Raw genomic sequence first — 24,814 nt, 5'->3', positions numbered from 1 at the left:
AGAAAACCCTTGGTCTTGGCAAACACTTTTTTTTTTTTTCTTTAAAGTGAGGTATTAAAATCATATCTTTTAAAGTTTGCTTCCACAGACCATTATAATCTTACATGTTTTATGGTTTTTTTTTACTAGAAGGAGTCATTATTTTCATTTAAAAGAAATATTCAAGTCAAATTTTCCACTGTCCCTGCGAGGAGAAAGACAAATTTCCTCTTAGGTTCTTGCAGTCTGATTCTGTTCCTCACTGTGCTGCCATGATAAATAGTGCCATGTGGATCATTTAAGGTCAGATGGTAGCTGGCCCATCTGTGGCTACTCACTGTGGTGTGAGCTCAAGGTGGGGCAGGAGCAGCTCAGAGCTCAGAGGAGTGTAGGGCTGGCATTGAAAATCTCCCATGGTGAGTGTGGGGCTGCCAGGCAGCCAGAAAAGGGAGAGACCTCTTTACCATTTAACATTTTCTCTTTGCTAATGAGGAATGCAAGGGGGACACACTGTGTGGGTTACAATAAGTCCGTGACAGGCAAAGAAGTTTGGCTGCTCCCTCCCTGCAGGGTCCCTGCACTGCTTCTCATATAAACTTGGTACAACTAGCAGAACCTAGTCTCTAGAATGGGGGTTTTAAATCCTTTCAGAGAAAATCTCTTTCAAAGTGTTTTAACTACCTATTGATCAACTGCCAGAAAATGACAACTTGCTATCACTGCTGCTAACTAAAGGTGAGGATAGGGGACATGGCATATTGATTCTTTGGTGTTTATTCTACTATGGAGAACAAAAAATCAGAAATGGTGTGAGGTGGGGAATTGATCCTTCAGTGTTTATCCCGGTACAAGGAACAAACCACCAACAGCTGAAATGGGCGGGAGCCAGGCTCAATGCATACAAAAGTAGGTGCTTCAATTCACATGTGGCTGAGAAGTGGAACAGAGGGTGCTTTGAGTGCCTGGGCCTTAGATGGGTTCAAGGGTTGGTGGAAAAAGTTCATAGAAGGGAAATGTGCTAAGGGTTGCTAAATACATGGCAACCACGTCTGCCTCAGGTAGAGTGTGACCTGCAAATGCTGGAAGATGGGAGACTTTGAGGAGCACATACCATATGAGTATCCTGTGTTCTTTTCAGCTTCTGTCAGAGACAGGATCCTGAATAAGGTAGATCTTTCCTTTGACCTGGTATAGCTTTTTTTTTTTTTTTCTTTTTTTTTGTTTTTTTTTTTTTTTTTATTTTTTCTTTTTTTTGGCACATCCCTTTTATGAATAGTAATGCTATCTCACTGCTTCCTACTTTGGCTTCCCTATTATCTCATCCATCAGCTATTTCTTGTCTTTTTGACAACCAGCACAGATGAACATTCATTTTGTGTCCAGATAGTACCTTGCACAGTTGGGGTCACTTGGTGTGACCAAGTGCTTCCACAATATAGCCATTATTAAGAAATAGTGTAGAAACATGGGGGGTTATAGTTTTTTTTCTTTTTGTTGCCCTCTGGGTTTTGTTACAACTGTCATTTGGCTTCTGAAACCCAAATCAAATTAGTTAACCCTTTTTGTTAAGAATGAAATGTTCCCAGTAATGTAGAGATCTTCTCAATCTCCCTTTGCCATGTAGTGAGCAACTTCAAGGGCTGTGGAATCATGATACCTTTACTAATAAGTTCTTGATTTTTTTGCCCCCCTCTTTCTATTAATGCAAATAATTTAGTATCTTGATGTATTGGTCTTTATTTATAGACATGTAAAACAAACAACCCCCAGTTGACACAAGAGTGGTTTTCTTGTTTGTTTTTTTTTTTGTTAGACTGAGGCTTGGACTACTGAGTTTTTCAAGAAGAATCATCCTTGGAGGTTTACTGGGAAATTTGGTCATAACTTTCTGTCCTTTACTAACTAAGTGTTCACAAGCACCATCTATGCTCTACCATAATATTTGAAGAAGTCAGTGAAACCTACAAGCCCGGGTTGCCAGTTATAAAACAACAGTGCTCTAGCAAGACTGTAAAGCTGGCCAGGGAGAAACATAGTACAAGGTAGCCTGAAAACATGGGAATTAGAACTTGAAAGCAATGGAATTGAGAAACAACCATAAACAAGGCGGTTGCACTGGCAAACTCTGACCACATATCTGCAGTGCAACTTGCCCCTCTTAGACAGGGCAAGTTTGGTCTAGATTGAATTCCTGTTGTAGATTTGATAAGGAAAAAGTTTCTCGCACAGTGCTAACTACTGATGAAGAACTGACAGTTTTTTCAGGATATTTGCAGTTTTGAGAGCAATCATGTCTAAGAAATACTGTTCAGAAGAAAATACTCAGGAGATGCTAATTAGCACTATATTTTTTTCTATAAAATCATAGAAAATCCTGAGTTGGAAGGGACCCACAAGGATCATCAAAGTCTAGCTCTTATACTTGCATAAACTGAGACCCAAGCCTTTGTAAGCAAATGTTTTGTTAAAAAGAAATCATGGATGCACCACGCTTCTGTATGGATACTTACATAAAAAAGGATTTTGAAAAGTATAGTCTTGTGCAAATAAGGACTATTCCCTAATACGCAGAAGTAATGGGTTTTAAAGATCTTTTCCTTGCATACCAGATTGGCAGACAGATTGTTTGGATTTTAAACACTCAGACTAGCAAAAATGTCCAAAAGTGGGAAATCACTGAATTTCAGATTTGGATAATCCCATCAACCGACCTGTTTTCCCAGCTGGGTGAATTTTTTGTTGATTTAGAGGAAAGAATAACAAAATCCTTTTTAACTACATCTTTGGAAATCCTTACAGAAGCTCAGATCCCCCAGTCTTCCTTAGAGGAGATGATGCACATAGGGTGTGTGATGGCAGACACCAAGGGTTTGCTGATGCAGGGAACACATCGCTCCTTTCCCTTAATGTTGTGTTCATTTAATTAACTTGCTTAGGTGACTGTATTTACCTACCAGTTATTTTCAGTAATAAAGTGAAATGCTCTGTGTAAAACACAAGTAAAGTTGAAATGCAAGTGTGTCTTCCCGTTTGTAGTAGGAGGCAACTACAAAAGAGCTGCCAAAAGAGGGCTGACTCATTACAATCCCAGACACCATATAGAGGAATACATCACATTTCCTTTGTCTTAAGTACCCTGAAAGTGCTACTAACTCCAGTTTGGATGGGTGTGCTGGAAGTTTCTTGCCTTATTGGACTAAATGCAGCCCTTAGTTTGTGCACACAGGGTGCTTAGCTTGTGTGTGGTGCACTGAACTCGTAGGAGGAGTGAGAACACTTAGAAGTTACATCACCTTTCTCTTATCCTTGATACCACTGCAGGTTTCTGAACCAGCCTCATATCTTCGCCTTGTGGCCAGGGCAATAGCTTGGTGTAAAGGTATCTCCAGGGAATTTTTGCCTCCCAGCTGCCTCTTCTAATACGTGAGGACATGACTCAGTATCTGTGCTCATCACAACTGCTTCCTCCACGGTAAACTGCATATTAAAAACACATTCATAGATACCACAAAATGTGCCAAGCCTATGGTCAGTGTGGGTTGCTGGGATTCTTTTTTTTGCTTGTTTTTATATTAGGAAACCACATGGGGCCTTTAAGGAGCATTGCTTTCAGAGCACCCTTTCTTCCTTCTTAACTCTGCCACTACAAATTCACTTTGGGCTGATGCTTGGTGGTGAAAGCTTGGCCTGAGGGTTTATTTTTCGATGTGTGAATTTCAGAAAACTGGCCATCAAAAATAAGTGGTTTTGAACCTTTGTGACCTTTTTGGGGGGGGTTTTGGTTTTTTTTTTCTGAAGAAAAATGCACACATTTTCACTGTCTGCTGTAGGGCCGCTGATGGTGAAGGAATTGTGTGGCCATACCTATGTGCTCATTAGCCCTGTCCTCTTAAATTTTGAGCTGATTGTTCAGGTTCAGGCAATTTGTCAGGAAGGTATAGACAAAGACCCTGAAAATACTGACTTTCTGCAATTGGCATGAAAATAGGTGGCCAGTCAGAGGAGGGAGATCTTACACCCTGTCCTGAGGTGGACATCAGTGAGCCCATGTAGGCGTTCCTCCCTAGGGCAAAAATCCGTAAGAGACTGATGTTATTGTCTCTGCTGCTTATAGAGTTGCTTTGTTTTAATGTGTACTTCTTGGGAAACCTGCAAGAGAATTGTGATGTCTTTTCCCCCCCCCCTTCTCTGAACAGACTGCAAGATCAGGCAGCAGCAATTTATCTGGTCCTTTTGTAGCAGACAATTATCAGTCATACGCATATGTGATGCTCGTACCGGTGTTTCTATGACACCCCTAAAACAACTTTCTGAGCCCTTAAACAAATTTGTTGTAGCAGTAGTATCTATCCATCTATCTAGAGTATTTGCAGTTGTATCTAGATGTATCCATTGGATTTCAGCTTCCTGGTCGTTTGAGGATGGAGGAGTAAGCAAGCCATCAAGGTTTTAAAGCATTTTACTTCTCTGTGTGGAGGACAGGCTCGAGTTGACAGAAAGTCAAATCCTTTTTGGTAAATGATACAAATGTTGAGTAAAAATGATTGCTTTAAGAATTTGTAAACTTATCTTTCAAGTTTCTCAGTGCTGCCGATATTACTTGGGCAAAGTGAATCTGTAGCTCTTCTCAACTCAATGGTCTTCAGTTTCAGCATCATGTTTCTCATAAGAAGGGAAATACCCAAACCAATCATAAAGATTTGCTTAAAATAGCGAACAGGGCTCTATTGACAGCAGATACAGGGTTTGCAGCCCGGTCCTGTGGTTACACCGATGTGCCCCTTGTCGAATGAGGGGTGTCCCAGAGCTCCCGTGAAACGCGTGAGCCAAGGAGCACCTCCACTGCCCGGGGAGGCTCTGGGCTTGTTGCCTGCGGGTGGGGATCGTTCCGAGTCCTGCAGGCTTGAGCCTGGGCTGAAGCGTATCTCCGACTTAGCGGCTCCAGCCCGTCCGGACGAGGGGCCAGCCCGGGAGGCGGGGTGTGGCTCTCCCTGGGGGTGAGCAGGGGGCGCGGTGAGGGGCCGGGGCTGGGGCCGGGGCTGGGGCCGGGCGGCGGCGCTCGGGGCCGGCGGTTTCCCGGGCGATGGGTGGGGAGAGGAGGAGGAGGAGGAGGAAGAGGAGGAGGAGGGGTCCCCGCGGCTTTATCTCCCACCCGGCTCCGCCCGCCGCCGGCTGTCTCCCGTGACCGCAGCGCACCGGCGGGCGCAGCGCCGGCCAGGGCAGCGCCCATGGGCTGCGGCAACTCCACGGCCGGCGGCGCGGGCGGGCGAGGTAGGGCGGCGGGCCGGGCCGGGCTGGGCCGGGCCAGCATCCCCACCGGGCTGGGCGAGCGTCCCCACCGGGCTGGGCCAGCATCCCCACCGGGCTGGGCGAGCGTCCCCACCGGGCTGGGCAGCCCTGCGGGGACGGCGGGGCGGGGGGCGGCGGCGGGCACGCACCCGCACCTGGCGCGGACACAGCCCCCGGCTCGGGGATGCCCGTCCGAGCCGCGCGAATCGCCGCCCGCCCTTCGCGAGAGCATCTTCCTTTCCCGAGGCTGATCCGCTCGCTCGGGGGAGAGAGGGTGATGTGGCCTGCCGCGGGCACCGGCGGCTTTCTGGTGCCCGGCTGTCGCTGGAATCGCCACCTCCGACAGGAGCTGCCCAAGGCACGGCGAGCCCAGGCCGGGAGCTGGACGTAAGGATCCCGCCGGGGGTGTCAGCTCCATCCTCTTCGCTTCCCTACAAGGCCACGAGTGCCACTTCTGAAATGAATTTGTGCCGCATCTTCTCCTTTTGCTTGTTGGAGAAGTTGGAGCACGTTCCACGATTGAGGTTTCATGCATGTTAATGTGTACTGCTGGCTGGTGCGTCTAGCTGGCTCCCTTATTTGTTCATTGCTATTTTCAAAAGAGATAAGATCTGGGAAGATGGTGCTGTTGTGCTTTCCCTCCCTCCTGCCCCCGCAGAATAGGAAAGTACGTGGAAACTGATAAGTGGACCTTCACTCTGTAATTATAATACGAGCATTTCTCAATCATTTTTCATCCTAGCTGCACTTGGCAAACATTGCCATCTGTTCCAGTACCTTTATAAACTCTTTCAGATCCACTTGTGAGCTTTCAGCTCTTGAAAATACACAGAAAAATAATGGTTGGACCACTTAAAATGATTGGAATCCCATCTCTTACTGTTTGGGCTTGATTTAACTAAAGCTTCAGTGGTGCCTTGGGTGGTGCTAGTCCTGACTTGGTCCTGCCTGTGAGTGTGAGTGATGTACACCCTTCCCTAGTACATATGTGTATATGATTGTGGAGTGTGTTGCTGGTTTACCTGTTCGTCTCTGTGCTTCAAACTCAGAGGAGAATGTGATTCTGCCTTTCCTTGCTTGGTTTCTGTTAAATGGTTGTAAGTTAGGTTTTAGGTATTACAGCTGTCTGTCAAAGGCCTCTCTCATTCATAAAGGATGCACTTTGTGAATTTGCTTGAACATTCAGTGCTCTTCTTAGAGCTGTTCTGTTTGCGCACATGAATTCTCTCCCTTTAGTTGATTCCCACACTGCTGTGACTGGAAGTTCTTTTTGGATATGACCAGTCTAGCTTCGTGCCACTGGGGTGATGCTTGTTCACATCCCATTTCTGTTTGCTGGGTAAAACCACCCGTGCAAGCTTCAGAGAAGTTCAGATGAGAATGGTGAGTTGATTATTAGTCCATTTGTGGTAGTTTCTAAGTTAATGTTGATCTGACTCTCCTGTGGAACTTGTATCAGGGTACAAATGGGTAAATGTCAAATAGACTAACTCTGACAGCAGTATTATTTTGAACTCAAAGTTTGTTTAAATGTGTCCCATTGCATTAGAGGTAGTTGTCTTCAACAGGTTTTGGCTTGTAGATACATAAAGTATTTTCACTGACAGTCCAACCCTTTTGATAGTTAAACTTACTTATATGTTATACATAAAATATTTGAACTTGCATTTTTTGGTAAACATTTGCGTGCTCTTTAGAAATATTCCACAGATCTCCAAGGGCTGAGTGCAGATCAAAACCAGCAATGCCACATAAAACACATCATTATATAATGGGATTATTACTGTTGCACTATTAGAACTCCAAATCCAACACAGCTCTGAAATGTCCAGTTCTCTTCTCACTTTCACCACTGTCAGTCAGGAATTACTCTGTGCAGTCTATGGTCTTAAAATAACGAACAGCTGGTAATAAAAGTAAGACGTCAGATGTCTACTATTTATTTACTTCATTTAACATTCCTTACAAAGTGTGTCTAATAAAAGTAAAATTATTTTATAAAGGGGAAGGAGAAGACTTTTATTCTGAATCCTCGAACTTTTAAGGAAAATGCAACTCACAATTTTACCAAAAGATGTGAAGACTGTGTAAACACAAATAAATTTTATGGTATTCACAGCATGACTATATTTTCAATGCTAAAGTTATGACTATTCTGTAATCAGTAATGTCAAAGCTAGAGGTACCTAACACATAATTAACCTGTAACACTCTCTGTCATATCATATGACTAAGTATAATATTGTAGTGTGCTTCACGGAACACATTAGATGTGCTACGCCAATCCCCATTTTCTTACTCTGGTAAAATTGCTATTGTAGCCTAATTTGATTTTTCCTAAGCAGATGTATACATGGTGATAGTTCAGCTAATGATATTATCTTCTGTTGCATGGCCAGAATGACATCAGAGCTTTCAGCTCGATGGTCTGTGAGATCTAAACTAATAGACGTGATCTAGAATAACATTTCAGTCTGTGGTGCAGTACACCAGAATACCAATATAACTTGCAGCATTCAAGTGTTCTTTGCAGAGTATCAGACAGTGGCAAAAAGCTCTTCAACTGAGAAATGGCAACTTCAGTTATCCAAGTAAACTGATGTATATACATCCTTCTTAAATTACCTAGCTATCTTATGTATTAACTAGGGATTATAGCTATTTTTCATTTCTCAACTTGCTGTTTTCCTTATGTTTTGTTCTCTTATTTTACATCGCCTCCTTCTTTCATGTTATTTCCTGGAGTTTTAGAGGCTTAAAAATAGATGATTTTTTTTTTTTTTTTTTTTTTTTTTGGGGGGGGTGTCTTTTAAAAATATGCTCTTAAACATTAATTTCCCTTTTTTTTTTTTTTTTTTTCTGAGTTAAGGCATTTCCTTTCATTCTAATGATTCTTCACTAAAAATTTTGAACTGCCTCCTCCTTTCCATATCTGTTGTAGCAGCAATGAAAGCATCTTAAATTATGGTACTCTTTAAGGGCTGTCAGTCTAGCCTTAATTTAAATGTAATTTAAATATATAGAGAAGCTGTTAGTCTGTGGAAAGCTTCAAATACAGTCAGGTTATGATGAAGGAGAACTCTCACACCAAGTTTTAACAGATTTATTAACTTCAAGTTGGGTGCAATGTCCAGGGAGTCATCATGCCATTCTATTGTTTGGGTCAAATCTGTGTACAGAACTCCCACCCGATAAGCTGAAGAAATAATCAGTGTGAAACAAATTGATAATATTCTGTCCTCAGTTACAATGGGGTTTAAATAGAAAAAATTCATTGATGTTAGAATGCACTTCCTTACTGCTGCCTGTTGGAGCACATCAGAAAGGAGCCTGCAGTAGAAAGCTCATTCTTAACAGTTGCATGTATGTGTGTGTGATTTGTGGAGGGGTTTTGTTTGCTTTTTGTAACAATTTGATGTGCGACAAAATGTCATAGGGCATTGTTCATTAAAAAATATTAGGAAAATGTTTCATAATCTGCTCAAAAGTCAGGTCCTGGCATTTTTTTGTATCCATTTTATTCACGTGGGTTGTTGTCTCTCATGCTTTCTATGTTTTTCTGAAGCTTTTTCCTCTCACCTTCACTCATGATGTATTTCTCAGCACAGAGGAGTATCTTCTGTGGCTACCAATGTCTCTCAACCATCTTTTGCATTAGGCCTGCATTTACTGAAATCCCGCCGTGTTGCCAAGAGAAGCTGCTGTTGCTCTGAAAGAGCCAAACACCCTCTCACCTAATGGAAGATGCTTTGGGATAAATTCTGCTTCTGTTTGACTTGTGACTGTTTAAATGCTGTGGGGTTTTTTTGAGGGATCACAGCTCTAGACAGAATCTTTTTCTTCTGTGATCACTGGGACTCAGAGCAATGTGTGGCTGAATGGGCCACGTTTATTTACAGGCTGTACTCTTTCTTCTTCTGCAGGTCTAAAACGCCAAAATGCGCCCATGGTCCTACTGTGTAGATGGTGTGAGCAGAGGGGTCATTTGGACAATTCAGTGTTACCTATTTTTTATGGATGTAGCTTTGTAGCTGCTCTTCAATCTCTTGCTGAGGTTAGGTTTGAGATACCAAGCGAACAAGAGCCTATCAAGACAAGGCTTGTAGGGTCAAGTGCTGCCTTTTTTTAGGCCAAGCTCTTATAGTGGGAAAAAATGGACAAGCTTTATATATGTGAGCCTTTTCTCAAGTCATTTATGGAAACCATCATATCTTTGAGAGCACTAAGCCTTGCTGCTATGGAACGAGCTGTAGAGTGTTTGTAGATCGATAGTAAACAAGATTCTTTGGCTGAACTTCTGGCAGAAGGAACGTGAGTAGCAATAAAATTGTGTTGCTCACTAAACATGCAAGAGTTAGACAAAAATGTCAGTGAAGTACAGGGTGAGGGTGAGTGGATTGGACTTTACAAATAAACATGAACTGAGATTTTTTGGTTCCTTGAGAAATAGTATCTATGTGTAAGGAATGATCAGGCTCTCTAATGAACGAAACCTTTGAAGTTTTTTACCCAGAGATTTTTTATAGCACCTAGCTAAAATGATGTTCACTTGCAAGCTCAGAACTCCTGCAGGAAACAAACTCCTTTGTTAACTGGAAACACTCTCAGATTTATCACCAGGCACCTTAGTGGTGCTTGCGTGAATTTGGACCAAACAATTGTTTCACTTTGGCTAGTCAAAATAAGAAATAACCCCACTGAAATTAATGGAATCCCATCAATGAAAGTGAGGACAAACTGGTTTGCTGTGCTTATAAAAAAGTAGAAAACAACATATTTCTTTTTATATGTATTTTTAAATTTATTATAAAAGTAAAACTGATCTTTTTAAAAGTGATTTTTTTTTATCATACTCAGTTCTCAAAGTTTTTGTGTGAAATGCATTTCAAAACACTGCAGTGATTTTTCAGCAGTGGTATCCTTGCTAATATTCCAAGAAAACAAGTGCTGCCATGTGAGAACATTAGTGGCATATTTCCAAACGCAGGTTTGTATAGCTCTACACAAAGCCCAGGCTGAGGGGTCTGAGTGGCATCTCCCCTCTCCAGAGTGAGAATGTGTTTGTACCGTAATGCACTGAAGACAAGCATGGCACTGAACATACATTTGGCACTGAAGTGCACCCAGTGATTGACTGGAACTTGAGTATCAGCTCTGGGGAGTCAAGCAGTACTGCAGACACACAATTCTTCTCACTCAGCTTGAGGTTTCAGTTTGTGCATTAAACACTGTACTTTTGCTGTACTTCCTGCAAGGAAGGCACATTTTTCAGACGGGCATCCAAGGTGCTTAGACTCAGAAATGTCTTGGCAGAGGCCTCAAAACGGGCCATGAACCTTTTTAGAGAAAATGATTTTGATTGCAGAGAGTTTAGACTAAAAATAAGAAAGTCGTGGCCCTCATGCAGAACAGGCACAACAAAGGAATAGTTTCTTCTGGAAAAAATTAAAAATCCTCCTAGCTCCAGCTAGACTTTTCAAAACACATGTTGTCTGAAGTGTTGCTGATGCCTGAGCTCCGCCTAAGTGTATAAGGGGGTGCCCTGGAGGCTCATTCCTGAGCTGACTATGGATGAAGTAGCCTTGGTAGCGGAAAAGGTCTCCCTATATCAGCAGAGACTGAGCTTGCACAGCAATGCCAACCTTCCACCTGGACACAAGTCATTTAAATGAGAGGTTTACAGGTAGTGCTTCATAGATGTGCCTGCAAAGCCAAAGAGTCTCAGAAAGCTGCTTACTGGAGTAAAGTTTTAAAGCAAGGGCCTGAGCTTATTGTGACTAGAGATACTCCCTCCAGCTGCTGATATGTGTAGCCATACTGAGATTTTGCTGACTCTGGAAGCAAGACTAACAGAAGAAATGTGTACAGTCTTATACGAGTGTAGTCTGTGCTGTTGCTGGGAAAAGGAGGGATAGTCAGGTCATAGGAAATGGGAATGACATTATGTTCAGGAATTAGCTATAGAGGGTGATGTTTTCTGCCATTCAAGCAATCCATTCAGGTAGACAGAGCTGGAAAGCCTTGCAGGTCTATTTCTTCCTCCTGTTTAAAATAAGAATGCAAAAGGCATGCATATTCTTACACATCAAAGGGAGATGAAAGGTATTTGCTATTTATGTATATTTTTCAGCACAAGAAATAAAAGTTTTCCAAAAGATTAAGTACCATGGGAGAAAAAAATCCACAACCTACCTCCAAACTCAAAAAATCTCTGGGATTGGCCACTTCAGTCTCTTCAGAGTGAGCTCAGATCACCTTTTTCAGCTAAGTACTAAGAGGAAAGGAGAAGTGAATGGTATTTTCCTAATGTCTGCCCTAACTTCTGTAATTAATATAAGGGATAATTTACTGGTTACTCAACTGAGTTATATACTAGCAAGAGCAACATAACATTAGTAACTTGGGAGGAACAAGAAAGAGTTTGTACTTGGGGAAATGTTCATCTCCCAGCAAGAAACCTCTGAGTCACCAAAACAAAAGTCAGTCACTTATGCCGGGCAGCCAGGTGGCAGCTTTTGTCTTTTCGGTTTTTTGTTAAATAGCAAGAATATTTTGTTAAATAGAATTAAGGGGTTGTTGATCTCGTTAGGTGTCTGGGGCTTTGGATGGGTTATGTCCCAATGTTTATATTAGTTCTGTCTAGTTGTTTTATAAAACTTTTTTTATCGGCAGGAAGAACGAGGCAGGATTCTACACACGTGGTGCCAGCTCTACAACGGCATCAAATGGCAGAATAATCAGGCATTTGGGAGTAACTGCCTGGTTAGTTGTGCCAAATTTGTGGCAGACCAACCCACCAGAGGACTGAGCCAACGGAAGCATATAAAATTCAGAAAGATTATTTTTTTCTTATGTTGCTCCCATCTTAAATGACTGCGCCTGGGCACTGGTCCACAGCAGCAGCATTTTCACACACTGAGAGTCTGGCTGAGATGTGACAGATTTAAGGAATAGTACGGATAATCATTGAGGATAAGCGAACAATCTGAACAATCATGAGAAATGTGTTCTCTTGCAGTAGCAAATTTTTGTTGCTGTTTCTGTGTTGTTTAGGACAGAAAGACAGAAAAACAATTACTGCACTGTTGGTTGGTTTAGAGGATTATGCCATTACCTGGTAAACATGTTTTGTGTTTTTTTGTTGTTTTTCCTAGGTGCGACAGGGACTACTAAAGATGTGTAAGTATTTACTCTACTCTTTTAAATATATAACCCTGGACATATTTTCAGTCTTACTAGCCTTATACTAGATTTAGTCATACATGATTCATCGAGCTCCTAACATATAATCAACACAACCAGAAGTTTACTGTCTTTAGTGACAGCTTTCATCTCCACGAAACAACTCCTTCTCTTGTTTACTTTTCTACAGATTTCTTTGCTTGTTATTTCTCTAACAGAAATTTCTTTTCTCAGCTTCTGTTGAGACAGTTGTGTAGCAGACGTGGTTATGTTACTTGAGACTGCTTTTCCCTGTACTGTGCCTGCGCCTTTTTCCAAAGGCCATGTAATTGTATGAAGCCAGCACATAAATTTCCACCAGTGAGACACCTAGAAAGCCACTGAGACAAATTACCCCTCTTTGCACAAGACCCACTAACCCATCTAACTTCCTTTTCAAAGTACCCACCTTCTCTGGGTATTCTCTGCATTAAAGATAGTATCTATAGTTTGACACAGGGTAGCAGAGGGCAGCCCTACCCATCCTGTTTTTCTCTAAACGTGCAAGGTCTTTTTTAGAACTATTCTTATTTGCTGATACAGGAATGTACAGGAACAGCTTTATTCAGCCATAAATGTACTTATCTATGAAAGAAAACCATAAAGAACTCCTCACGAGGTCTTGCCTTCTCCTATTTCATGTTGTTGGTATTTGCCACTACAGTTTGTGACTGAGGGACCTGGGAAAGATTGTTATGTTATGCAATAGGAACATTCTTCTGTTTTATTTACTTCACTTAGAATAACTACTCTAATTAGATGGAGGAATCCTGATGTAGAAATGAGGGCAGTCGAGTCAGATAAACAAGTGGAGGGAAGAGCTTAACAACAGGCTTGTCCTTGCTATCACAGAGCACAGCTGAGAACTAACAACAGGTGTCACTTGGCTGATCAACTCTGTTGCCACAGTTACTCTTGAGATCTGTTTTGCCTCTGTGGTCTGTTTTCTGGGCTTGCAGTGCCAGACAATAAATAAATTACAGAAGGCAATCTTGTAAGGAACCTCTTCTTGATGCAGCCTGCATCATCACTGCCCTCTCTGTATTTACAAACCCACTGGTTTAATTTATGTCAGGCCTTTTTTATTATTCAATTTAGATGATTGAAGGACTGACTTAGAACTGCATCTTTCTCTTTGCTCATCAATAGTTTTAAATTTCAAAATCACGTGCACTGTTAAATTATGAATGTTGTAGGCATGTTCCTGTGCTTAAAGGTAAGGAGATGTGTAGAACTGTGTTTATATGTCTGTGAGCATTTATAGAGCCAGGCTGCAGGAGTTAAAATGGGAGCATCCTACTTATTAGTGTGAGTTCATCTGCCATGTTTCAAAATGGTATCGAGATAACTTAGAAAAAAATTAATTACTGGTGCAGTCTTCAACAAAGTGAAAGGGTCAGTCCTGGAGCTATTACTCATTCAGATTAAGGGTAGTGGAGCCAGCCAAGCAACCCGTATGAGTAATAGCAGGGTTGAACTTTCTCATCAGATGTTAGAAACGCACATCTACTAACGAGGAATGGCAGCCCAAAACCCCTAATCAGGCATTCTAATGCTAAACAGAAGATTTTTATGAAGGAAGTAAACTATCAGAAAAAATATTTTCATTTAATAGAAATTAGCAAAGCAGATTTATATTAACTAATAGTATAGATCCACAAAAGCTTTTTTCCACCTTTTTATTTTCATCGGCTAAAGCGTCTCTTTAAATAACCCTTTTACTTTTTTTATTGTCAAATTTCGGTCATATCAGTTCTGATCCAGAAAAGCATTTAGGTGTGTCAATCCTAACATGCTTTTTGATACCAGATCTGGTTATTCTAATTCGGAGTTCCTCATTTCTTGACTGTAACTCATTGCCAAAGCACCATGTCTCCTGGAGTGCGCAGCCAGATGGAAGGGGAGAGGGCTGGATCCTGCTCTGAGCCCTCCTGGGTGACTGCAGGGAAGCTGCTTTGCCCTCTGGGCCTGGAGTTTCTCCTCCAATAAGCTAGAGATGATGATATGATCTTCCTCTGCAAAGGGCTCTTCTCCTCTGAGGGCTTTGTGGTGATGAGAAGGACACATGCTCTGAGAACGTGTCTGCCCTCTGTGCTCCAGCCCAGAATCTGTCAGCCAGCTTCAGCTCCTGCTCCTGCTCCACTAATAAAGAAACATTCATCACTGCTAATTGGAACAGCTTAGCTGTAGGAGAAGTAAAGGATATGCTAGGAAGTAATGCAATGCCTGCAGTATTCAGTGCATGGCTAAGTGTGGGGGAGGATTAGTTACAGTAGGCAGGAAAGGACACAGCGTTTCAAGCCTGTTTCAAAATATTGAAAGGAAATGCATCAAATACAAATGAAATGCCCTTGTTCCCAAGAAACAACAAAAATCTGAGGAGTAGTTGCTTGTCACTTTTTCCAAGTTCAATGAATCATTTCTGGTGGCACTTCTGAGCACAGCTAGAAAGAGTTTCTCTAATGCTCAGCACAAACAGAGCCATAAAAGCTGACGTAAGAAAAATGTGGATGGAATGAATTAGTGTGAATGCCAGTCATCTGACATTTAAAATATGTGAGAAATGGCGGCTTCTTTTATCATCAAATGGACATAGGACTGATGGATGTAAAAGCTGACATATGAACAAAGTGTGTTTTTAGACTTTGGGTGACAGGAACACTTGGGACAGACAAAACCTTACCAAAAGAAACACTTATTCAGCTGAAAATAGAATGCCATTATGTGGATTTGCTGTTAAATCTGCCTATTGGCTCCAGGACTCTGCCCACACTACCTGCTGAAGAACGTGCTCCCGGTTCCTCTGCAGATGTCAACAGCGTCTGAGGCAGGGACACAGCAGTCGGTCAGCACGAAGTACCTTGGAATGTTAAGTTCCTTTTGCTGTCTGTTCCTGCTGCAGGAAAGCCTCTCCTAGCTTGCTGTCCCTGGAGGACTGCTGGACTCCTGTGTCCATGTCTGTGAGCCCAGGAGATGTGGGAATGGGAGCACTGCCAAAACCAAAGGAGCTCCTCTCCACTCTCGCTCCCATGTGATTGAGCGTTGCTGTTGCAGCTTTGCTCCCGGAGCCACCTGTGCTCACCCAGCCTGGCCACAGAAGCAACACCTGCCTCAGGGGCTCAGCAGACACTAAACATGCAAAATTAGTGGGCACCTTTCAAAAGGGGGTCTTGAGCCGTGTGTGTGAAGGCAAGAGGTGTGTGAATATGTGTAGTAAATAAACTGGGGCAACGTTCCTTCCTGAGCCCCAGAAAGGTGTGTAAAATGGCCAATTCCTTTAGTGCCATCACCCAAATTTTTCTTTTTTCCCCTCTCACACTCCCATGTTTCTCCTGTCTCTGTTTACTCCCTCTTCTCTGGCAGGGCTACAACAGCTTGCCCCCAATCATTGTCCAGCCCAAGAGCTGTTGTCTGTACAATCCCAGATTATTTTTCCTGTCACACATTTGAAAAAAAAAAGGTATTGCAAAATTACTACTTTGATTTATAGCTAGTAAGAGGAAAGGAAGAAAGCAAAATGTTTAAAACCCCTCTTGTTTGCCTAATCATAGACCTGGATAATTTGTTTTGGTGAGAGAATTACAGTAATGGTCTGTGATGCCATATTACAAAACATTTCTGGAACAGAAGAAAATGGCCCTGTTTCTTACTAGAATATTTTTCTTTTTTAAAAAAAAACATTGACATTAATTTCCTGTTGGACAATATTGATTATTATTCTTACAACTCCATTTCAGAGGCTTCAAGCTGTGCATGAAGTTGTCGGTGCTTTTAAAGGACCCTTTTCTCTGGACAGTGGTTCATCTGGATTATAGAAAATGTTCCCAATTGTATGAGAAAATCAATCCTGAGACACATTCAGTTGGTTCAACAGAAATGACTGTTTGTGATTTTCGGGACCCAAAGTCCCTTTCTTAAAGTAGGTGGTTTTTTTCCCCCCTAAAAATACATCCTCATTTCTACCCACTGATATAAACAGGCTTTCCATTTTCTTCAGGAGAAACTGGCCCACACAAGGACAGAGCAGCTTCACGGTCCTCAAGAAAAAATATCTCTGCATTCTCCTGTGTGTGTGAGGACTATAAGATGACTTAGGTGAATACGTGGGGCCACAGGAGATGGGAAATGCCTTCTGAAATGGCTCTAGTTCCTCCAGGAAGGGATGGCAGGAGGGCCAGGGAATGAGGAGTTTATTGATCAGTCTTGAGGGGTAAGACATAGACAAAGACAGCCAACGAGGAGTGCCATGCCCTGCATAAATATAATTTAGCAAAACTGCAGAATAATAAGATTTACTCCAAGCCTCTACTATTAAAAGGACCTGTGTACCCTTATTCACTCTGGTGATGCAGAAAGGATAGTTGGTAATGTTCTGCCCCTTAGAAAGAAGGTAGATGTCAGAAAATCTCCAGGTTTTAGCAGTATTTTTAAGGCATTTGCTCCCCTCCCAGGAGGTTTAAGGGCATTTTCTTGCACTGAAGATTACATCTTGCTATGAGCCCCCTCCTCTTCAGGCGAAAATCCCATTGACTTCAGGGCCCTGTAAGGGCATAGAGCCCCAAAGATTAAACAGCAGGCACATCAACCTTCTAGAATAAATAAATTGATTGGAGAGCGAGCTAAAGGGCAGCTGCTGCCCCATCCATATCCAGCCACGGAAATAGAGCTCAAAATCCAAATATTTAATCAGAGGTGGGTGAGTGATTTGTCTGAAGACTGATGTCAGGACACAGACTGAGACTGCAGAACGGGCATTGCACACTGAAGGAGTAAGAATGAATTCCTTATATTTTTTGTATTACATTTGCCTTCACATGAGTGCTGGTTATTTTACTCACTGCTCCAGTTCAGCTGCACAGTATATAAGAGAGGAATCAAACCTCAGTGATTCTCTATTGATGTACAGATTGACCTGGCATTTTACCCTAAAATTAAAGGAGAAGTAATTGCCCATTTATATGGGATTAATAACTGCATTTGCTTTGCAAACAATGGAATTCAGGAATTGCAGTGCCTCATTTTATTGAGAGGCCCTGTAACCGCTTCTGGCTTCTGTAATAGTGGCTGTGAAAGTTTCTCTCTCTTCATCCTCACTCACATGCCAGCACAGATACCCAGTCCCTTTCTTTCCTCTTTTGGGGGAGTAGCAGTCTGGGCTTGTTCCTGTTACATGCAGAGCCTTAATGTTCCTTTTATGTGGGGAGTAGTGTGGGGACTCACTCAGGGAGAATGTTAATTTACCTGTTTCTGCTCCCAAATCTACTTTCAGATCTTACTGGTGGGGGTCATAAAAAGTAAGCTCCGTCTTTTCTCAACCCTTTATTTCTTCTGTACATTATAGTGGAAAAATGTCTCTTTTTTTTAATACCTGTGTGAGTACTTTGTTGGATGGTGGATGTCCTGAATTAAACTGGGGTCAGAAATAGTTCTTCCCTTGCTTCTGAATTTACCCAGATGGTCATGGAGCACCTGAAAGAAACAATCTGCTAACATGCTTTATATCTTTTGATGTTGCAGAGCAGAAGAATCCATATCAGATGATGACAAAAGGAGGTAGGTGCTCTGCTCAACCAGAGCTAGCTTTATTTGCAATTGGCTGCAGTGAGTTCTGCCACCTCTGTGAGTTACGCATCCTTCCTTCCCTCCCTCCTCCTAACTCCCACCAACACCAACAAAGCAGAGGAGAAACTAAGAGAGGAGGAAATCTCACACAGAGCTGAGTATTGATGAGTCCACCCAGTCTGTTATTGAGCTGGGGGGGTGGGAACTTTGTGGCAAAGAAAGCACATTATCTCGCAGCTGTAGGTGGTGCGCTCGGTAAGGGCTGGTGGCCTCTGACTTCACACAAACACCGACACAGAAGGTGCCATTAGCACTTGTAGGAGATCTCCGCTGGGCTGGAAGTTGAAGGAAGTATGAGTCTATCATCAAGCAAATTAGAAATTGGCTCAGAACCCCAGGAGCTGGAGGAGGTGTGATTAACCCAGTACCTAACGGGGCAGAGCAGTGTAAAGGGAGCATCTGCAAGTAACTCCAGGAGCAATAGAAGCTTTAAGGACCCAGTTTTTACCTCCCTTCTATCTATCCCTGCTTTTCATATGGGCTCTTTGGAGCCAGAAAGTATCCTCTGCAATCCCCTCCATGAAGGGGAGAGGATTGGGCTATGAAAGCACCTAAGACATTTGTGTTCCCTCCTACTAACAGTTTTCTCCAAAGTGTGACCCCAAGCAGGGGGAAGGCAGGTTGCATTTATTAATGAGGTCTAAGTGCTATTTAATTGGTGCATGTTGTTTGAAGTGTGGTGCTTTGGTGGTCCCAGTGTCAAATGTCAGTGTCAGATCAGCTCTGTCCTCAGCTGGATATACCCAGAAGAAGTTGGGCAGGTGGAGTTTATTGTCACAATGTGGGGATCTCGTGATAAATAACAGGAACTTGAGTGAAAAAAATAGCTCCTTTCATGGTGAGAAATACCCCAACTGAGCTCTGACATGCCTGTAATTGTTTCTCCACCAGGAACTATGGTGGGGTGTACGTGGGCCTGCCGTCGGACGCGGCTGCCATGGCTCCCAGCCAGACAAAAGCTGCACCCAAAGGTACTGGCACGCTGTGGATTGCGTTTCTCCTGCTTTCTGGGGCTCATTTTATCTAAGTAGGATGTATGTCCTTTAAAAATCAATTATTTCTGACAGAATGGCTAGCCTTGAAGCCTCTTAAGGCTGTAGGGCTATTTATACTTGTCAAAGGGATTGTTCGCATTTATTTAAAATTTGACACGCTTTTGCAGAAGGATCCTAGAGCAGATGCTGACAGTGTAGGTACATGGTCTTCTGGACAGCTCCTCCACACTCTGAGTGCTCTGTGAATCAAAAGAAAACAAACCCCTGTTAGGACTAAGAGGCTGTGAAAGATGCACTTGCAGAGCCCCAGCGCTATTTTTAGTTTTGAAGGTATTTACTTGCATTGTGGTGAATTCCAGTAATAACAGTTAGCAAGAGCTTGCTTTCAGGTTTATTTCTGTTCTTAAATGAAACCCAGCAGAAACTGTTTCTTTTCCATGTTATATTTTTGAGCAGTGGGAAAAAGTATTAGATTTGTAGCTATTTAATTGACAAGTCATAAACATGTAATTATGAAATAATGTAATATTCTTTTGATTTAACATAAAAATTGCTGCTGTCACGTACGTACAGCACAGAGTTTAGTCACTGGCTGGTGCTTCCAAATTTTGCTGCAAAACAAGAAAATGCAAAACAGTAACACTATTAACCAAAAAAAGAGTAGCTGGTTTTAGAACAGTACCAACTTAGTTGCATGTTTGTTTTTTTGTTTTGTGGGGTTTTTAAAAAGATTTTAACCACTTTTGTCTTTTGTTTTCTAATTAAGATTAGAAGGAAATAAGGACATCAAGATGCAAACAGCCCGAGGTACAGTATATTTTGAATAACGTTATGTACTTGGCATGTATTTGTTGAACAGAACAAGGTAGCAATGCTCTCTGTGATGGTCTAAGGTGGTCTGAGACCCACCAAGTTGCATCTCCAGCTACATCATGACTTCTAAAGGCTGGACCAGGCACCAGTTCTCAGTGGGTACAGATATAAATTAGACAGTAGTAAAGTCGTCTTCTTGGTGAGAATTGAGAAGCAAGGAAACTCTGTATTACTTCATTTGGGAGCAAATAAAAATCAAATGTCCTTAATGGTACTCAGACCTCCCATGAGAGATGAGGTACATCAGCAGTGCTTAGGTCAGCTTCTGCAGAGACAAAGATTTTTCCAGGAGTGAGGATTTTGCAGTTAGAAAACTCTTCTTTTGGAAGGACCTTGAGGACCATGGTGTGTCACCCACCAAGTAATGTATTGGAGCTTTCCCCTTGCTATGGGAGTATCTGTGGGGGCTTCATTTTCCACAAGCTAAAATAGGACATTGAAGATTTATAGGTTTTATTCCTGAGTGAAGAGTTTTGACTAACTAAGTTAAAAAATAATTCCTTTATAAGTTCGTGTCTGTAGAAAAAATAAAAACAAACGAAGTTTCTATTCAGTACTTGAACTAAATAAACATTGACAAATTTTGATAGGGAACTGTTTTGATGTTTAACCTGCGGGGAACTGAAAATTATTAAGCTGCCAACAATTTCCATAAGAAGCAGAGCCCTTTCCTAATTTAAGTGAAAAGCCAGAAACAGTTTTGACTGGTCCCAGTGCTGGCTTTGTAGAGCAGAACACATATAATAAATGTCTTTATTATATGAGTGGTCAAAGCTCCAGAACTTTTCTAGGAGCAGTCTTAAGCAGGGAGGACTTCAGGTGGTTCTTCACAGCTAGTTTCAGTAACCTGGCTGAGATGTGAGCTAGGAACACCATCACCCTTGACCAGGCCAAGGCTCAAGCACTGTCTTGGGGTTGCAGCTTTCCATCTGTGCTTTATGAAGAGTCTGAGTTACTTATGTCCTTGTCTAGGTGCTTTAGTTGAACGCCTGAGGCTGGATAGAATCAATCACTTGGCATTTTTTCGCTATTTAAAAGGCGCGCTTTGCCTTCATTCATGCAAGATCACAGCTTAGCTGCTGACTCAAGTCTTCCACAGATGAGCAGCTTCAAACCCACAAAGGGTCCTCTGAGCTCCACAAATTTATGTGTGTGTGTGAAGTTCATGGACTACAAATCTCTCAGCTTCTAGTGATGACCTAGTTCTCTGGTTTACATACAAAATGTTCCTGCTACTAAATCTGTTCCCTTTTTTTTATTTTATATTTTTTTTTAACAGTCTACTAAGACCAGTTGCCAGTGCTTTGGAGAGAGCTGTCTTTGTGCTGAAGATTTTGATATTTACACAGCCTTCCGGAGGGCAAGAGAGATCAGAGCACCAAAAAAATCCAAACTGTTGCAAGTTCCAACTACGGGTAAAGCTTAAAGTACAGCATTGAATCAGTTTCCTATGACAGTCATATTATGGAAACCTCCTGCTGTTCTCCAGTGAAAGATGAAACTAGTGAACTCATGGTGGATTTTTCTGCACAAGAGCTAACTTTGATGATCTGCAACTTATTTCCTTGTGGCCATATTGCAGATTCCATCAGCTATCAGCTACGCTTCATATATTTTCTCCAACAATTTTTGATAGCTTTTATATAGAAAATCATCACTACTGTCCACTCAATAGTTTCTATGGTAGGTTCCTGTAAATTAATTGTTATTTTACTTCAGAGTAATATATTTGACAAGTTTGCATCTTTTTGGGAATATTGCGAATTTTAATATTTTTGCTGTGAAATCCTAAGAATAGGATGAAACAAGCATAGGACTGTAAGGTTCTTTATAATTATTACTGTCCCTTTTATACCATGAGACAAATATTAGTGTTTCATTTTCACCTTGTAAAAAGATATTGCTCAAGGAATTTGATTCAAATAAGAACAATATACTTCACTGTATTATTTACATGTCTGTTTATATTTTTCTTTAGCTATATCTCTTTTATAAAGCATTATATGTAAAACAATACTAACAAAATACACTATCGTGTGTTCCATTCCATGTAGTAATAACATGTCCTTGCATAAGGATGAAGTGATAGTTATTTTCGGAGATGGTGGAACTAAACTCCAGTGCTGCATCCTCCTGACCTGTGGAGGATTTTGGATAACTATTAGAGTTTTGTATCCCTGTCTCATCTGTAAGCATCTCCAGTATGGCAAATTGAAACAGAATTAGTGTTAATTACTACTTTAACAAACTGTTGAGGTTTTAAATACATTAAGTTAATAACAATTGTAAGTTTCACCTAGAACATAAAACAGATTGTACACTTACAGCTGGCTGAATGAGTTTAAATTATTAAAGCCTTTTGCATAATTCTTTAGTCAAACTCTTTTTAATGGGACTTGAAATGCCATACACGTTAAATAATCAAATAATCAACAAAAAACACCCCAATCTGCACCATGTCACCATGTTAATATATTGCTGTACATTAATGACCATTTTTAAAATTAAAAGAAAAAAAAAAACCAAAGCAGAAAATTTGGACATGAAGAAATAAGCTGCCGCAAGCCACGACATTCCTGCCCTTTCCACTGATACCTATTACTACCAAGGAACTACTATTGACTATGATTTCCAGTAACTTGCAGCTTTCACTTTTAAATAGTGTTAGTTTGATGTGAGGCTTGCAAAAAAAGGTATTTAAAAGTATTCTTTGCTTGTCCCCTTTTAATAACTTGTGACGTTATTTATTGCTATTCTCTAGAAATCTGCTACTTGGGTTATCAACGATTTCAGGCTTCCAGCTCCTGAAGACATACATGCATCTCATTCTTGACCGTCGACCTCAAACCAAGATGAAATAAGCTTGAAGATTAAGATGTGGTGTTAAAATATCTCTCAGTATGAATGAAAGTCTGTAGATTATATCTGCAGAGTCTTGTTCTTGCAAGCCAGGCTGGTGAGGACTCAAGTAGCACTGGGTGATAATCATGCAGGCTTTTCTCCTGCCTGCTGACCATAGCATGAGGGTATAGTTTCCACTTCACATGTTCCACAAATGGCCGAAATGGTTTGCATAGCACAAGTTTATTTAGTACAAAGCAATTAGGCCCATGCCTGACCTGATCACAATTGTCTTTCCCAAAGCAGAAAAAGCGCCAGTCGTCCTAGGATACATCAGCGTTCAGCTTGTGCTCGAAAAGCCAACAGCAGACGCCAGTAATCAACCCGGTTGTTTACCCACCTCTCTCCTTCAGTTGCTGGGAGGAATCACCAAAGAGGTGGACAGGGCTAAACTTGACCATCACTTGTTCTGCCATTGACATCTGAAGCCCCGTGTGTGGGCGGAGGGAGCAAGGAGGTGATTGCTGATGAACAGCTCCTCGCAGCTGGCGGTGGGACGGTTGCAAAGGGTGCTTTCCTTGGTTTACATCATTGCTTGTTTTTCCTGTGCAGAGCTACAGAGAGGCTTGGAGCACTTTGCAGAATTGATCTTTTAATGTTTCATCCTCCGAATGTGTGGGAGGTACAGTAGTTTCTTAATATTTTTGTTCCTCTGCATTGTTTGATCTCAAAAGTTTACTGCCCAACTGACAAATGTGCAGCATCACAGACTGGAAGCTCTAAAACAGACATACATTCATCTATGCTATGCGGGCCTGTACCCATCAAACTAAAAAGTTAGGGCCATGCCCTCATCCTCAATTTGCAGACTCCTGTCTTTTGTTTTCCCAAGGATCCATGAACCTAGAAACTGTGTGACAGGGCACTGCATTCTGTCCTGGCCAAATTCCACTTAGGGAACTGATTTTCTGCTCATGAAAATTCCTCTGTGATGAGCAGCCTTTGTTAATAAAAGCACATGTCATTTCATGGAGAAATGAGTGTATCTGCTCTTTCAAAACTTACAATCTATGGATATTTCTGTTAGGAGGAGAAACAGAAAAGAAACTCTATATGCCAGCTGCCAGCTGTGCATGTGACGGCATCCTTGGAGGATATTTAGGCACTCAAATGATGGTTCAACGGGAGAACTGAGAACAGAACACAAGGAGCCATTGAATGACAGAGTTATTATTAAGGAATATACTTTGGTTTTGTAGAAACATCTTGAATTTCCATTTGTGAAAAATAAACATTTAAATGTTGGGGCTGTAATACCATTTTCCTTGCAGTGGTTACTGTTTCTCCAGCCAGAGCTGAGGAGCCAGTGAAAATAATTCAGCAAAGAGTGGATTTGGGATTTATAATCTCAAATTCTCTGATCTGAGATTCTTAGGCAGCCCAGAAATATTATGCTTGAATTCACAAATCTTGACAAATTCTGGAGTAGGAAAGCATAAGATTGAAACTACAATTTGTGACCAGCTTAAAAACACTCAAAATATCTTGTATTGCAAATTTTGGTCTCATACAAACTCTTTAACCTCAAAGACAGCTTCTCATTTGAATTATGCTAATGAGACAGTGTGTTTATTTTGATTTCTTCTTAATGCAGGACCTGAAGATTTGTTGTAAGGGCCCAACTTCTCAGTTTCTGGGTAGCCCAGACAGAAATACCCCCTGTCTTCTATATGCCATACACATCCTAGTGTAGTTCAGGTGATGTGACAACTCTAAACCTCTGTGTTGTTCAAGGGTTAAATCTTGTCACTTAAGTGAGTTGTAGAAGACCGGGTAAAAACCATTGTAAGCTCAGTTAGAACTTCATTCACTAGAAACCAAATCCTTTCCTAGCAGAGTCCACACAAGGCTGGAGCTGCAGAAAATCATAAAGGTGAAATTTGTCTCTAATGAACACCAAGTACTAATTAACTTGTTTTCATCCTGCATGTCTG

General features: G+C 41.6%; 1 protein-coding gene and 1 long non-coding RNA gene across 5 annotated transcripts; both read left to right on the top strand.

The window, feature by feature from the left end:
• The first annotated feature begins 296 nt into the window (after positions 1-296).
• LOC120752415 (uncharacterized) lies at positions 297-2,869 on the top strand. Of its 2 annotated transcripts, XR_005700700.2 has the most exons (4): positions 322-395; positions 631-714; positions 1,038-1,146; positions 1,793-2,869. It is a non-coding gene; the product is annotated as an uncharacterized LOC120752415 (long non-coding RNA). The 2 variants fall into 2 exon arrangements; XR_005700699.2 differs by lacking the exon at positions 631-714 and having other exon boundaries at positions 297-395.
• A 2,322-nt stretch (positions 2,870-5,191) lies between these two features.
• Positions 5,192-24,814, top strand: C4H12orf75 (chromosome 4 C12orf75 homolog). 3 transcript variants are annotated; one of them, XM_040063412.1, is made up of 7 exons: positions 5,192-5,250; positions 12,423-12,447; positions 18,007-18,042; positions 19,003-19,082; positions 19,878-19,913; positions 21,259-21,394; positions 22,741-24,814. In XM_040063412.1, exons 1-6 carry the CDS (start codon positions 5,208-5,210, stop codon positions 21,264-21,266), a joined length of 228 nt encoding a protein of 75 aa, XP_039919346.1. In that variant the 5' UTR covers positions 5,192-5,207; the 3' UTR covers positions 21,267-21,394; positions 22,741-24,814. The 3 variants fall into 3 exon arrangements, with proteins under 3 accessions (XP_039919346.1, XP_039919345.1, XP_039919347.1); XM_040063411.1 differs by having other exon boundaries at positions 21,259-21,662; XM_040063413.1 differs by having other exon boundaries at positions 19,873-19,913; positions 21,259-21,662.

The sequence above is a fragment of the Hirundo rustica genome, chromosome 4, assembly GCF_015227805.2.
Source record: "Hirundo rustica isolate bHirRus1 chromosome 4, bHirRus1.pri.v3, whole genome shotgun sequence".
Classification (NCBI taxonomy): Eukaryota; Metazoa; Chordata; class Aves; order Passeriformes; family Hirundinidae; genus Hirundo; species Hirundo rustica.
The sequence above is the reverse complement of the archived record's forward strand: the minus strand, read 5'-3'. Positions and strand labels throughout refer to the sequence as shown.

What these genes read in the sequence shown, in the direction of transcription:
- C4H12orf75 (XM_040063412.1), top strand. Translation starts at nt 5,208, where the DNA reads ATGGGCTGCGGCAACTCCACGGCCGGCGGCGCGGGCGGGCGAG. An exon ending in CGGCGGCGCGGGCGGGCGAG is followed by an intron (nt 5,251 to 12,422) that starts GTAGGGCGGCGG and finishes TGTTTTTCCTAG; the next exon opens with GTGCGACAGGGACTACTAAA. An exon ending in ACAGGGACTACTAAAGATGT is followed by an intron (nt 12,448 to 18,006) that starts GTAAGTATTTAC and finishes TTGATGTTGCAG; the next exon opens with AGCAGAAGAATCCATATCAG.